The 14,403-nt window shown below is 45.9% G+C and overlaps 1 protein-coding gene across 1 annotated transcript; it reads right to left on the bottom strand.

Moving 5' to 3' along the window:
• Positions 1-2,369: 2,369 nt before the first annotated feature.
• On the bottom strand, positions 2,370-13,766 carry LOC144989469 (uncharacterized). The gene is given in 7 exon segments (XM_078942172.1): positions 2,370-8,057; positions 9,619-9,817; positions 11,149-12,011; positions 12,014-12,517; positions 12,757-12,826; positions 12,941-13,443; positions 13,511-13,766. Coding segments are annotated over 7 exon segments (6,861 nt in total). The 3' UTR covers positions 2,370-3,591.
• Between the last annotated feature and the right edge of the window lie 637 nt (positions 13,767-14,403).

Raw genomic sequence — 14,403 nt, 5'->3', positions numbered from 1 at the left:
AGTTCGACACGAGACCACCAACTTTTTTTAAGCATCTGATTGGTCAGTGTATATCTTGAATAACTTGCGCTATAGCAAGCATATAAAAAAAAATTGGATTAGCAAGAACACGTTAATATAAGGTAGTACAGGAAGAATAGTTATTCTGACGTACATGATGAGTGAGTAATAGTTTTTTATTTCTCAATAGAGGTTTATGGGATTTCGGCTTTATGGGACCAGTGGGTACTTCCTATTTGGTACGACTGGGGGGAGGGGTCGTGCAGTCCAGTTCTCATTTACTGTTAATGGGCACGGTGGAGTTAATTTCCCCCTCCCTTACTGAGAGCTATGAGTCAGGACCATTGACACCATAAGAACTGGACAGAGTGTCCCTTTCCCCCTCACATTTTAAACAGGAAGTACCTGCTGTCTACAAGAAGCCAAAATCCCTCAGACTTCTATAGAGAAATAAACAGCTATTACTCAGTCTTTCTATTTGTCAGAATAACCAGTCTTGCTCTGATACCTTTTAAAAATGTATTCTTGCTAGTCCTGATTCTTTTTCACGATATTTTTCTTTAGTGCAAGTAATTAAAGATACTTAATGAAGAAGCCAATCAGATGCCTCCAACATGGTCACTCCTGATTGTCGAGATTGATTGTAAAAGAAATGATGACTAGAAAATGGCACCAACTTCTTTTTGTTGGTGCCATTTTCAGTGGGTGATGTCACACATACTCAGTCCAGTTCCCATATACAGTCAATGGTCAAGACTCATCATGAATGAATTACTGAGTAGCGTTTCCTTGCTCCAAGCTAAATCATAACAGGAATGATTCACTCAGTAGCTCTGTAGCTCCGAGCTGGATCATAGCATGAAGGAATCACTCAGTTGCTAAAGCTAGGTTTCACTCCGAGCATGTGCAAATCCATCCGAGTTGTCTTCTTTATTAATGCAGCTAATTTGATTTCAAGTGATTGCAATCACAGTAAACCAGAGCTTAAAAGGAAATGGAGGACTATGACGCCTCTCATACGATAGACGATTTTTCGCAAGACACATGATTGTACTGCTAAGTCTGCTAAGAACATGGGTTTGGTTTTTGGATTGAAACCTTCTTGGTGTCAAAAGACAATCACTGATACCAGTCATGCCTTCAACTTGTCATAGATCTTCATAACAGAAAACCTAAAGGGAGAATGGATAGTTACCCTGACTCTTTTCAGTCCACTGGAGAATCATGGAAGTCTCACTTACATACGGACAATACAGCTTATTTACTCTTCTAGCTTAACAATTAACAATTACAATTGGCTGTTTACTAATTTATTCTTTTTTGCAGTTTCCTTGAAAAAATGTTACATCGCAGTTTTAGGAGACAAAAGCATTTTAATGTATTCTTGGTGCTCTTCAGCTTAACTCCAATTTGCACCAGTCAGTGACTTGGCTTCACTCAATACAGCTAGTAGATCTAACGATCTGCCAGAAAGAATCACCTGATCTTCAGAACCCCCTCATTCACTGAACAGACACTGCCTGTGAGCAGAAAATGAACTGACATTTAAATTTGAATCTGAGCAGGGTTTTTCGCTGGTTAGAGTGGCGGGTAAATTCATTCTTCACTCGTGTCACAGGCGACTGTGTTTGTCTGTGTGTCAGGACTGATAGTTGTATTTTAGTTTTGAAGAATGCACATTTCTTCGAACTGGCTTAGCTGGGAAATAATATATAAATAGCACAAAATAGCACAGGAGAGACTGTAAGGGAACCGTTAACATTTACAGAGAGACCAAAGCAATAGTCAGGAAAAACGTTCTGTTCTGTGTCCTATAAAAACCCTTTTCAGACAACTATTTCTAAAACTTTATTAGAGCCGGTTTAGCTCGTGCTGGTTTGCGGCGCCTTCCGTCCGTGAAACCCGGGTTCGACTCCAGGCTGTTCCCTGTTCCCTTCTCTACCTCTGTGCCGGTCCCAAGCCCGGTTTGAGAAGGTTGCATCAGGAAGGGCATCCGGCGTAAAACATTGCCAAGTTTACCATGCGACTTGTTCGCTGTGGCGACCCCTGATGGGAAAAGCCGAAAGAGAAACAACATTTCTAAAACTTTATTAACGATTTCTTAACTACATACAATACAAAACAGTCTAAAAGTCCTAAAATATCTTTCTTTTTGTTTGTATGTTTGTTTGTTTCTTGCTTAAAGCTGCTATACCAATGCTAATGCGTTCATGTTTTTATGCCATTTTGACCACCTGAATGTTGCTGTGGAATTTGAGAACAATCATAACATTCATTATTTTTTTAATCATCTTCAACCTAAAGTCTGGGACAACTGTTTTACATATTTGTTGAAGGGTGGCAAATGAAACCATTCATTCATTCATTCATCTTCTTGACCGTTTATTCCCTTTCGGGGTCACGGGGTTGTCGGAGCCTATCCCGGCCACTTGGGCGTAGGCAAGAGATACCCTGGACTGGTTGCCAGTCTGTCACAGGGTAGAATATCTTCAACCACACATCCATTCACTCTCACACTCACACTCACACCTATGGACAATTTAGAGTTGCCAATCAACCTATGAAGCATGTTTTTGGAGAGTGGGAGGAAGCCGGAGATCCCGGAGAAAACCCACGCATGCACGGGGAGAACATGCAAACTCCACACAGAAAGGTCCCCCATTGATGTTGTGTTTTTTCATGTCCCCCAGCCAGGACTTGAACCAGAGGCCTTCTTGCTGTGAGGCAAGAGCGCTAACCACTGCGCCACCGTGCAGCCCCACAAATGAAACCAGCAAAGTGGAAATATCAAAAACATTTTTTATTATTCTTGCTTGTAATAAAACAGCATTTATTTTAGCTAAGGTGCTTTTTCTAATGCTTCTTAGGTCAGCTGATATTTTTTTTAAATTTTGTCAATAGTGATACTGTGGTGGACCGAGCAGTAGAAGGCAAGGACAGCAAACAATTTAATCAAAAATATTTAAATTTATTTTTCAAAATATGTAAATGGGCAAAAACGGGCCCTTAAAAGAGGTCAAAGTAACAAAATTAACTCGAGCTTTTAAATGTAACAAAGGACAACTGAACAGACAAACCAACATAATTAAACTGACCTTTCTAATTGGAAACACAAGGGAACATATATAGTGGCTGATCAAACCAACTAGACACACAAGGGGGAACTTTAAAGAGACTAAGACAAACCACAGAGAACAAACTAAACTAATGCCCAACATGTGATAAATTAACATACACAATGAATGAAACTAAGGAGCATCAAAATGGAAACTAAAGTAAAGAAACACAAAAAGAGTTCCTTGTCCACTGGGCGATGGTTCAGTCCAATTAGCTGCCTGCTGAATATAAGGCCTCTGCTGACTGGGATGCATTCTTGTGTCAGGCCTGACTTGATTTTCCAGCAGCAGATGGCAGCAGCAGCAACAATGGTTCCCGTTAGCACTGGTAACTCAAACAAACCATCAAATTATAAAAAAGTAAACTGAAGCATGCTAATAAATGTTATCAAATGTGTGTGTTATGTTTGAAAAAGAAATCCAAAGGTATATGCAAAAATAAAGTGAACAGATATGTAGGGTGTGGTGCAGGATGTTACTGCCCTGATGGGGTGGCAGTGTAGGCAGCCACCACACTCCCCTCCCCTTCGGAGCCTTCATCAGGAGCACGAGAGAGATAGTCTGCGGTGATGTTGTCTCTCCCTGGGATGTAGTTCACCTTGTATCTGTAGGGCTGCATGGCGAGGTACCATCTCGTTATCCGGGCATTAGTGTCCTTCATCTTCTCCAGCCATTGCAAAGCCCTGTGGTCGGTCTCCAAGGTGAACTCTCTACCTAAGAGATAGTATTTGAAAGAGTCCATAGCCCATTTGACTGCCAGCGCCTCTTTTTCGACAGTGGAGTAGTGGATTTCTCTGGGGAGTAGCTTTCGGCTTATGTAAGCCACAGGATGTCGATCGTCAGACGTGTACTGTAGAAGCACAGCTCCAATGCCTCTTTGAGATGCGTCGGTTTGCAAAATGAAAGGTTTATTAAAATCTGGACTGTGCAGTATGGGGTCCTTACTCAATGATTGCTGAATGTCCCGAAATGCTGTCACAGACTCCGTAGTCCACCTGATTTTGTTTGGACATCTCGAGCCGGTCATGTCGGTCAACAGAGCTGCACGGGCTGAAAAGCTTGGAATAAACTTGTGATAAAATCCCGCTAATCCAAGAAAAGACCTTAGCTGCTTTCTTGTCTGTGGTAGAGGGCAGGATTCAATCGCCTGTACTTTGTTGACTTGTGGTTTGATCAACCCACCTCCAATAGTGTAACCAAGGTACTCCGTTTCCCTCCGGGCAAAAGCACACTTTGCTGGATTGATGGTTAACCCCGCAGCATGCAGGCACTCCAGAACCTTCTTCAGATGTCTTAGATGTTCCTCCCAGGTGGCACTGTAAACCACAATATCATCAAGATATGCACAAGCACAGTCTTTTAGGCCACCGAGTACCTGATCCATAAGTCGCTGGAAAGTTGCAGGGGCACCGTGCAACCCAAACGGAAGAACTGTAAACTGAAAGAGCCCCCAGGGTGTCCGGAAAGCAGTCAGTTCCTGGGACCGCTCTGTAAGGGGAACCTGCCAATAACCCTTACAAAGGTCAATAGTTGTTAAAAACTTTGCCTTTCCCAGACACTCAATGAGATTGTCAATTCTGGGGGTTGGATAGGAATCAAATTTTGACACAGAATTTAGATAGCGAAAATCTATGCAAAATCTGATGGTTCCATCCTTCTTGGGGACCAACACAACTGGATGACACCACTCGCTTTTCGAAGGCTTGATGATCCCGAGGGACAGCATGTGATCAACCTCTTCCTTTAGCGGACCCAGTAGACGCTCTGGTACTCTGTAACTCATGCGCCTAACTGTAGCCTGCTCCTTTAGCACAATGTCATGGTGCACCAAGTTTGTGCATCCTGGATATTCCTGGAAGACCCTGGAATCAATCAATGCTTTCACCTGAGCTTGTTGGTTTTCAGAAAGATGATTTAAATCCAAGGTGGTGGGCATTGATGATGGCAGGAATTCATCCACTTCGTCCTCCTCACTGACATCTCTGATCAGCAGTCCCATGGCATCGTCTGCAGTCCTGGAAACCCATTCTTTGAGAAGGTTAACGTGCAATACACGACTGGACTGTTTGTGACCTGGGGTGGAAACCTGATATGTTGTAGCCCCAAGTTTCTTTTGGACCACAAAGGGGCCTTGCCATTTGGCTAGCAACTTACTGTCACTTGTGGGTAGCATTACTAGGACTTTTTGACCTGGCAGGAAACTTCTCTGGCGTGCTTTTTGATCATACCAGCTCTTCTGGCGTCTCTGTGCATCAGCCATGTGGGCCTGTGCTAACTCGCTCATCCTCTGCAGCTTTTCTCTCATTTGAATAACATACTGAATGGCATTGACAGGTTCTTCTCTGCCCTGCTCTCCTTCCCAGGTTTCTCTTAAGAGGGTCAGGGGTCCCCTTACTTCATGTCCATAAAGTAATTCAAAGGGGGAGAACCCTGTTGAAGCCTGGGGTACCTCTCTGTAGGCGAAGAGGAGATAAGGCAGCCACTGATCCCAATCAGACCCGGTTTCATTGACGTACTTACGAAGCATTTGCTTAAGCGTCTGATTAAAGCGTTCAGTCAACCCGTCCGTCTGTGGATGATAAGGAGTGGTCCGCAGATTCTTCACCCCCAGGAGCTGATAAACCTGCTTAAGCAAGTTAGACATGAAGTTAGTGCCTCGGTCTGTCAAAATTTCTCGGGGGAAACCCACTCTGGAAAAAAACTGAACCAGAGAGAATGCCACAGCTTTTGCTTTCACACATTTCAGTGGAAACACCTCTGGGTACTTTGTGGCATAATCGGTGATGACTAGCATGTAGCGGTTTCCAGATTTACTTTTCTCCACTGGTCCCACCACATCCATGCCAAGGCGTTCAAACGGAGTGCCAATAATTGGGAGAGGCTGGAGTGGAGCTTTGGTGGTACATTTCAGTGAGGTTTTCTGGCACTGAGGGCAACTCTGACAGTAATGTTGGATGTCTGTACGTAAGCCAGGCCAGTAGAAGTGTTTCATCACACGTGCAGTTGTTTTTTGCTTCCCTAGGTGGCCAGCCCAAGGTATGGTGTGGCCTAGGCTGAGTACTACATCTCGAACCAACAGAGGAACCACCAGTTGCTTCACTTTACCTTGCTGGTGATAAAGAACTCCATTCTCCACCAGATACTCCCTCTTCGACTCCTCAGCCATTTCTGCTGCTTTTACAAAACAAGACGACAAAGTTGGATCATTTTGTTGCATTTCAACAATGTTAGATGGCAACTTGAACCCTAAACCCACTTCTGGAGTTGCTTCAACGGGCGGATCTACCATAGTGCGTTTAAATTTCTCTTGCCTTTTCTGACTACGTGTTTTGCGAGACTTCCCGGGTTTTGTCTCAAGCTCAGCATCATAGAAAGGTAAAGCGCAGAGAAGTGGCAGATTCGCATCTGTATTTTTAGCTTGAGCTCTCGTAACCGCAACAGCACTTCCTCTTGTGTCCAACAGGTCATAAAGAACTGGCAGGTCATGACCCAAAACAACTGGGAAAGGAAGGTCATCAACAACTCCTACTTTCAGAAGATACATCTGTCCTTGAATTTCCAAGTAGAGATCAGCAGTAGGATAAAGTCTTTTATCACCATGTACACAGCAGATGGAAACTGTCTCTTGAGTGGAAACAAGGTTGACTGGTACATGTTGTCGATGAATTAAAGTCTGTGTACTGCCAGTGTCAATCAGTGCATTGAAACATTTCCCATTCACTTTAACAGTGGTCATTTTAATAGGCTGGTTAGCTCGACTTTCCAAAGCATGGCTCTGATACGGAACAAAACACATCTGAGTGAGCTTGGCTGAATTTCTTGGGCAAAGGGGTTTAATATGTCCTTCCTGCCCACACAAATAGCAGATTGGTGGGTTATTGGAAGATTTTGCTGGTTTACTCATCTGATCGTCATGCACAGGCATTCTCGGTGCACCTGGAGCCATTCTGTGGTGGTGGTGTTGTGGGGCTGTTGGCCTGCGTGAGTCTTTTATACCCTTCCATTGCAGGTTGCTCCATGGTACATTTTTCTTGCGAGCAGCCACAAACACCTCTGCCAGTGTTGCGGCTTCAGCTGCTGATTTAGGCCCATGTTCTTTTATCCAGACCTGAAGCTCAGGAGACATCATTCTTAAGTATTGTTCCATAATGATTATCTCACCAATTTCTTTTACCGTTTTACCTCTGGGTTGAATCCACTTATCATAGAGTTCTTTGAGACGGGCATAAAGCTCCTTGGGACTTTTGTCGGGGCCCACTTCCAAGGAACGAAATCTCTGTCGGTAAGACTCAGGGCTGATGTCATATTTATGCAAGATTGCAGTTTTAACTTTTTCATAGTTCAAAGAATCATCGACATCCATGTTAACATAGGCACTTCTGGCCTTACCAGTGAGCAGTGGGATGAGGCGGAAAACCCAGTCTGACTCCACCCACTTGCACGCTGTTGCTATGCGTTCAAAAGTTATTAGGAAATGTTCAATGTCATCGGTTTCTGTTAGCTTTTCTAACCTGGGATCCATAGAGAAGCGAGGGTGAGTGGTTACTTGCTGTGCCCCTGCTGTCTGATGTACGGCCTGTGGCAGCCGATCATCTGAACCAGACTCCTCCGTTGGATCAGGGGCTGATGAGGTGTAATCAGGAACAGGTGACGTCCGGGCCTGCACCTCCATCTGCAAAAGTTGGAACTGATGCTGCAGGCCTTTTAGCCTGTGTTCCTGCTGCTTTGCTTCCTCCTGGAGTCTCATTTCTCGGGCTTCCTGTTGTCCCATGAAGGCCTGGAGAATACTAGTGAGATGTTGCAATGTTGGCTCTTCACCCTCAGTACCTGTACTAGCTCCTGAAGCTCCAGCCTCCTCCTCCTCTCCATTGTCCATGTTGGCAGTGCTGTAGTCTTTATGTTCAATGCGTGCTCTTGTAGTCCTTCCTCCTCGTTGCATGGCTCACAAAAAAAATTTCAAGGGATTGCCGGGGGGGAAGAGGAAAAAAAAAAAATTGTCCTTAAACTGCTGATCCCACTTCTGACACCATTATGTGGTGGACCGAGCAGTAGAAGGCAAGGACAGCAAACAATTTAATCAAAAATATTTAAATTTATTTTTCAAAATATGTAAATGGGCAAAAACGGGCCCTTAAAAGAGGTCAAAGTAACAAAATTAACTCGAGCTTTTAAATGTAACAAAGGACAACTGAACAGACAAACCAACATAATTAAACTGACCTTTCTAATTGGAAACACAAGGGAACATATATAGTGGCTGATCAAACCAACTAGACACACAAGGGGGAACTTTAAAGAGACTAAGACAAACCACAGAGAACAAACTAAACTAATGCCCAACATGTGATAAATTAACATACACAATGAATGAAACTAAGGAGCATCAAAATGGAAACTAAAGTAAAGAAACACAAAAAGAGTTCCTTGTCCACTGGGCGATGGTTCAGTCCAATTAGCTGCCTGCTGAATATAAGGCCTCTGCTGACTGGGATGCATTCTTGTGTCAGGCCTGACTTGATTTTCCAGCAGCAGATGGCAGCAGCAGCAACAATGGTTCCCGTTAGCACTGGTAACTCAAACAAACCATCAAATTATAAAAAAGTAAACTGAAGCATGCTAATAAATGTTATCAAATGTGTGTGTTATGTTTGAAAAAGAAATCCAAAGGTATATGCAAAAATAAAGTGAACAGATATGTAGGGTGTGGTGCAGGATGTTACTGCCCTGATGGGGTGGCAGTGTAGGCAGCCACCACAGATACAAAATCAGGGGCAGATGGGTCAAAGCTTTTTGGCCCCCTTGTCCTCCTGTAGCTCCATCTCAGCACAAGGTCAAGTATAAAAATCTTAACATTTAGCTAAAGATTTACCACAGAAGAGTTGAAAACAAATCTTGAATTAAAGCAGTCAGAATCAAACACACTGAATCTCATAGAGAGGATACAATTCAACCTAGTTTTGGTGTGGCACTTGGAACTGCTTAATTAGTCCTGTATTTGTCGCGCCTTCAGCGCAAGGTTCTGGGATACCAGCACGAGTTCCACCGTTAGAAAGGAGGGACACAAAATATGTTGGTCTCAAAAGAATCTTTAATATGTACCAGTGGTGACTACCACGAGAGAAAAAAAAGCTAAAAAATTCTAAAAGCCCCAAAAGCATAAAATGGCCAGATAAAAGGAGCAAAATCGATCAAAAAACATGCCTATAAAAACACATTAAAAGTCCATCTTGGTAGTTCATGCATAGTAAAAAAACAATAGGAAGTCCTTCAATTTAAAGCAGTGGATGAGCAGCAGGCCACGACAGGGGGTCCCGATTAATACTTTTCTGCTCCAGCACTGTTCCCCTTCCTGCACGCCACTGGAATGGGGAGAAGGAAACTCAGCTGCAGTTCAACCCGGTTAGACAGTGGCCACGTTTGTGCTCACAACACCAGTTACGTTCCTTTAAACTTAGCTTTATGGGCGATTCATCACATCCATTCCAGGCCCATCACAACTGGCCTCTGGGGTTGGTCCTCCGCAGCCCCCCTCGATCCGACCACACGCCTCTCTTCTCCAGTCGGCTCTCCTGCTGGTCCCTGGCCGCTCTCTGGTGGTGCTGCTCCTCTACTGCGAGCCAGCGCTCGATCGTCTGACTGACTTGCAGGGCGGCCCGTTCTGGCACCACTTCACCCCGAGCTGCTTCACCCGGTGAGCGTTCCTTAGGGGGGGGGGACTCCTCCGCTGTCGGTCCGAAGCCTACTCGTGCCGCAGCGATCCTCCCTTGTGTCGGTCCCGGCACCTGCTCGTTTCGTGGTGCTGCTCCTGTTCCTCCCTCTACCGCCTGCCTCCCTGTCAACCGTTCTCCTCTTTATAGACTCCTGTGTGCTTCAGGTGCGGCTCATCAGCAGGTGTCATGCATCACCAATCAGTCCATGCAAGAGTTCATGCAAAGAATCAAGGAGTCCACTACAAAGTCATGCAACACAAAAACACACATAAACCCACATAAATATTCAATAAAAACATGTGATAAGCCACCCGACATTTACCCCCCCTCCTTTAACACATGTCCTCTCGACCTCTTGCTACTACTGGTATCTATGCATTGTTAAGGGATTGCTTGTGTTGTCTGACCCAACCTTGCACGGTATAGGACTCAGTAGTCTGGTTCAAGCCCATAACCCAGTCGATAGGGAGCCTTGCGTGCCTTCCAAACACCACAAAGTGCGGTGTCATCTTCGTCGTGCTGTGTACAGTGTTATTGTAGGCCTGAAGGAGAGCCGGCAACTGGTCTGGCCACTGTGCTTGGCCAGTCTCAGCTAATGAACCCAGGAGCCCTATCAATGTCTGATTAAACCTTTCGCAGGCCCCGTTTCCTTGTGGGTGGTACGCTGTCGTACGGTTCTTTGACACCCATACAGTTTACAAAACTCTTGCAGCAGTGATGACTCAAACGAAGCCCCCAAAATCAGTCAGGATGCGCTCCGGGCAGCCAAAGGTTCTTATAAAATGTTCATAGAAGGCTCTAGCTGTTGTAATAGCTGTTTGATCCTTGGTGGGCACTGCAACTGCATACTTAGAAAACAGGTCAGTTATGACCAGGATATATGGGTACAGGTCCTCAGAGCGGCCCAAAGAGAAGTAGTCCATGCCAATGACCTCAAAGGGATAAGATGTCTGGATAGGTACCAGTGGTGCTCTTGCATCCGGTCCAGTCTTGGAACACACACACTATGGGCAGCTTTCCGTCCAGGCCTTCACTTCCTCTGTCATTCTCGGCCAGAAACAGCGTTGTTTTAGAATGGCCAACGTTCGAGCTGTGCTTGGATGTCCCATCTCCTTGTGGTATTTGTCCCAGATGTTTCGAGTGGCCTGTTTAGGGACAATTACTTGGAAGAGTTCTTGGTTAACATCGGTTGCTGTGGTTAACCTTCCAATAACACCATCTCTCACAACGATCTTATCCCACTCCCTCAACAGCAGTCTTACAAAGGGTGACACTTCACCCATCTGTGACCGTGGTATGGCCTGTTCTTTCCACTCTCGTACCTTGCTCAAGTCTGGGTCCCGGGTCTGTTGTTCCACCCACGTCTCCTCTTCAATCACCACCAGGTTCACCTGCACGTCATCATCCCCTCTGTGATGCAGCCTTGACAGTGCATCTGCATTCTTATTTTGGGTGCCAGGACGATACTTGATGGTAAACTTGAAGTTGGCAAGCTGGGCAACCCATCTTTGTTCAACCGCGCCAAGGCAAGCACTCTCCAGGTGTACCAGTGGGTTATTATCTGTGAAGACAGTAAAGTCAGCACCATACAGATAATCTTTGAACTTTTCAGTCACTGCCCATTTCAGAGCCAATAGCTCCCACTTAAAGGAGCTATAATTTTGGTCATTCCTTTCAGTGGGATGCAGGCTGCGACTGCCATAGGCGATTACTCGCTCTTTACCTTCTTGTACTTGGGCCAGCACTGCCCCCAACCCACCAAAACTGGCATCTGTGTACAGGTTAAATGGTTTAGAGAAGTCGGCATAAGCCAAAACAGGTGCTTTAATCAAAGCCTTCTTCAATAGATTGAAGGCTTCCTGACACTCTGAGGACCAGTCGATTACAGTTGGTTTCTTGCCATTTCCACAACCATTAGTCAAAGCACGTAGTGGTCCAGCGACTCTGGAAAAGGCAGGTATATAGCGCCGGTAGTAGCCAGCAAAACTAAGGAAGGACTTAACCTGCTTCACTGTCTGGGGTACTGGCCAATCCTTCACAGCTGAGATCTTTTGCGGGTCTGTGGCTACTCCTTCCTCACTGATAACATGTCCCAGGTAAGTTACTCTCTGCTGGAACAAGCGACACTTGCTGGGCTGGAGCTTCAATCCATGTTGATTCAGTCGTTGGAACACAGGTGGTGCACATGACTGCTGAAATCAGGGGAAAAAACGACAATGTCATCCAAGTAAATCAGCAAGAAGTCATTCACCATGTCTCCAAGACAGCGTCGCATCAATCTTTGAAATGTTGCTGGGGCATTACATAGGCCAAGTGGCATCCGATCAAATTCATATAGCCCAAAAGGTGTGGTGAAGGCAGTCTTCTCTCGATCACAGGGCTCCACCTCCACCTGCCAATAGCCACTGGCGAGATCCAAAGTTGAATACCATTTGGCAGCTTTGAGTCCAGTTAGAGACTCCTCAATACGTGGGAGAGGGTGTGCATCCTTGTGGGTTACTGCATTTAGTTTCCTATAGTCGACACAAAACCGCCAACTCCCATCCTTTTTCCGTACTAGCACAATGGGAGCTGCCCACGGGCTAGAACTTTCCCTCACCACGCCACTATTGAGCATGTTCTGCAGCAAGGCTCTTAATTCCGTATACAGGCTTGGGGGCACGGGTCGATACCTTTCCCTACTCTGTGGTGCTGACCCCGTCGGAATTTGGTGTCTCACTGCTCCGGTATGGCCAAAGTCCTCATCATGGCTTGCAAAAACCGTGGTCCATCTGTGTAACAGACTAGTCATCTCAGCCTGTTGGATGGAAGTCAAACCATCTCCTTGTAGGGAGTTTAGAAGGTGAGTCCCCACATCATTATAATCTGAAAGCCCCACCTGTCTTACAGACACCTCTACTACATCTGATGTCATACTACTCAGGACCAACTCTTGTTCTCCTTGTACATCCTCTTCTGCGACTCCACCCACTTGGGCCAACGGCAGTCGTTGAGGGATTTCTATGGGGTAAGGATTGGGGTTACAAATCCTACAAGGTATCCTCCCACCACTCAGTGTGGCCAGTGTGCGCTCCACACACCACTCTGTATCACTGTCTGGGAGAGGCTCTATACCATCACATCGGAGGAGTTGCATCCGTCGCCTGATACTTGGGTCCAAATGACCATCTCGGAGTAAGGCGGGATGATTACTGGTTGCTGACGGGGCAACTTTGCCACACCCTGACAAGGTGTGGGAGGAACCCTTGTGGCAACACGCTGACACTCTGCAAACGCCTGGGTCCAGGCCTGCCCTTCCATAGGTGATACGATTGTCTTGAATGCTGATATCCCTGGATGACTCCCTTGAGTGAGAGAGGACCACACGGCTTGAATGATGTTCATTCCCAATATTCCCTTGTCAGCCCCTAAGCAGCCATCATCCACAATGATCACCCCTTTTTCAAGAATATGCATTCCTCCTACCGTGCAGTTCACCAACATGTAACCAATATAAGGGACCTTCAGGTCATTAGCAGCTCGTAGCGCCAGCCAAGGGACTTGTCCATCCTTGGTCACTCCAGTCCCCTCCAGGTGTTGGGTGAACAAACTTTTACTCAACAAAGTCACTTGAGAACCTGTATCGAGCACAAAAGGTATGGTTTCACCATTCATCTCAATAATCACGGTGGGGCACTCACCCACTAGGGCAGACTTTGGCTGGGTTGCTTTTAATGTGGGCTCCTCGTTCTGGACAACCACCCCTGCTGCCTGGCCCTCGACTGCAGGGGAACTCAAAAACCCTGTCGCTGGTTTGATGACTGGGTGCAGTGACGCTGGAGATGTCCGACCTGGTTGCACAACTTGCATATAGGTCTACCTTGTGGGTCCCATCGGTAGGTCTGCTGTTGCCGGTCTGTCCGTCGTCTCCTTGCCCAATGTTCTTGCATGGGAGCCACATGGTTGCCTGTAGGCTTTGGTGCTGGATCATCCATAGAAGCCTGCGTCTTTAGTTCTGCCAGAAGATTTGCTGATATGACCTTCATCTGTTCAGTGATTTCTTTCCGCATTTCCTTAAGCAACTCTGCTTGCATCTCAGCCCGTATTTGACTATGTGGTTCCCCTGTACTGGTTGTAGCCACGCCTCCTGGGGATCGGGCTACCACTCTCTGAGAACAAACGGCTGGTTCTCCATCTTCACTTTCTTGTTCCAAAAACCGCGCTTCTTTAGTGGCTTCAGAGAAGGTCATTCTCTCGTTACGTCGCATTTGTCTGCTTAGTTCTTGTTTTACACGACCTGGCTTAAGCCCAACCATGAGCTGATCTAACAAAAGATCTTCACCATCATGCTCATCTTCATCTTGCTCCCACCACCTGGCAACGAGCTCTCGTAATCTCAACACAAAAGTGTGCACACTCTCGTCGGGCCTCTGCTTGCAATTAAAGAAACTGGCTCGCAGCTGCGCTCTGGAGGCTGATTGGCCATACAGCCCCTGTAAGATGTCCAACATCTTCTGGCTAGTATTTCTTTCTCTTGTACGTAAAAGTTGTAGCTCTCGTTTGGCTTCTCCTTCTAGGGCACCGAAAATAAAGTCAGC

Source organism: Oryzias latipes, chromosome 1 (assembly GCF_053564925.1).
Source record: "Oryzias latipes strain Hd-rR chromosome 1, Olatipes_Hd-rR_3.1".
Lineage (NCBI taxonomy): Eukaryota > Metazoa > Chordata > Actinopteri > Beloniformes > Adrianichthyidae > Oryzias > Oryzias latipes.
Note: the sequence above shows the minus strand (reverse complement) of the source record. Positions and strands in the feature narration are given on the sequence as shown.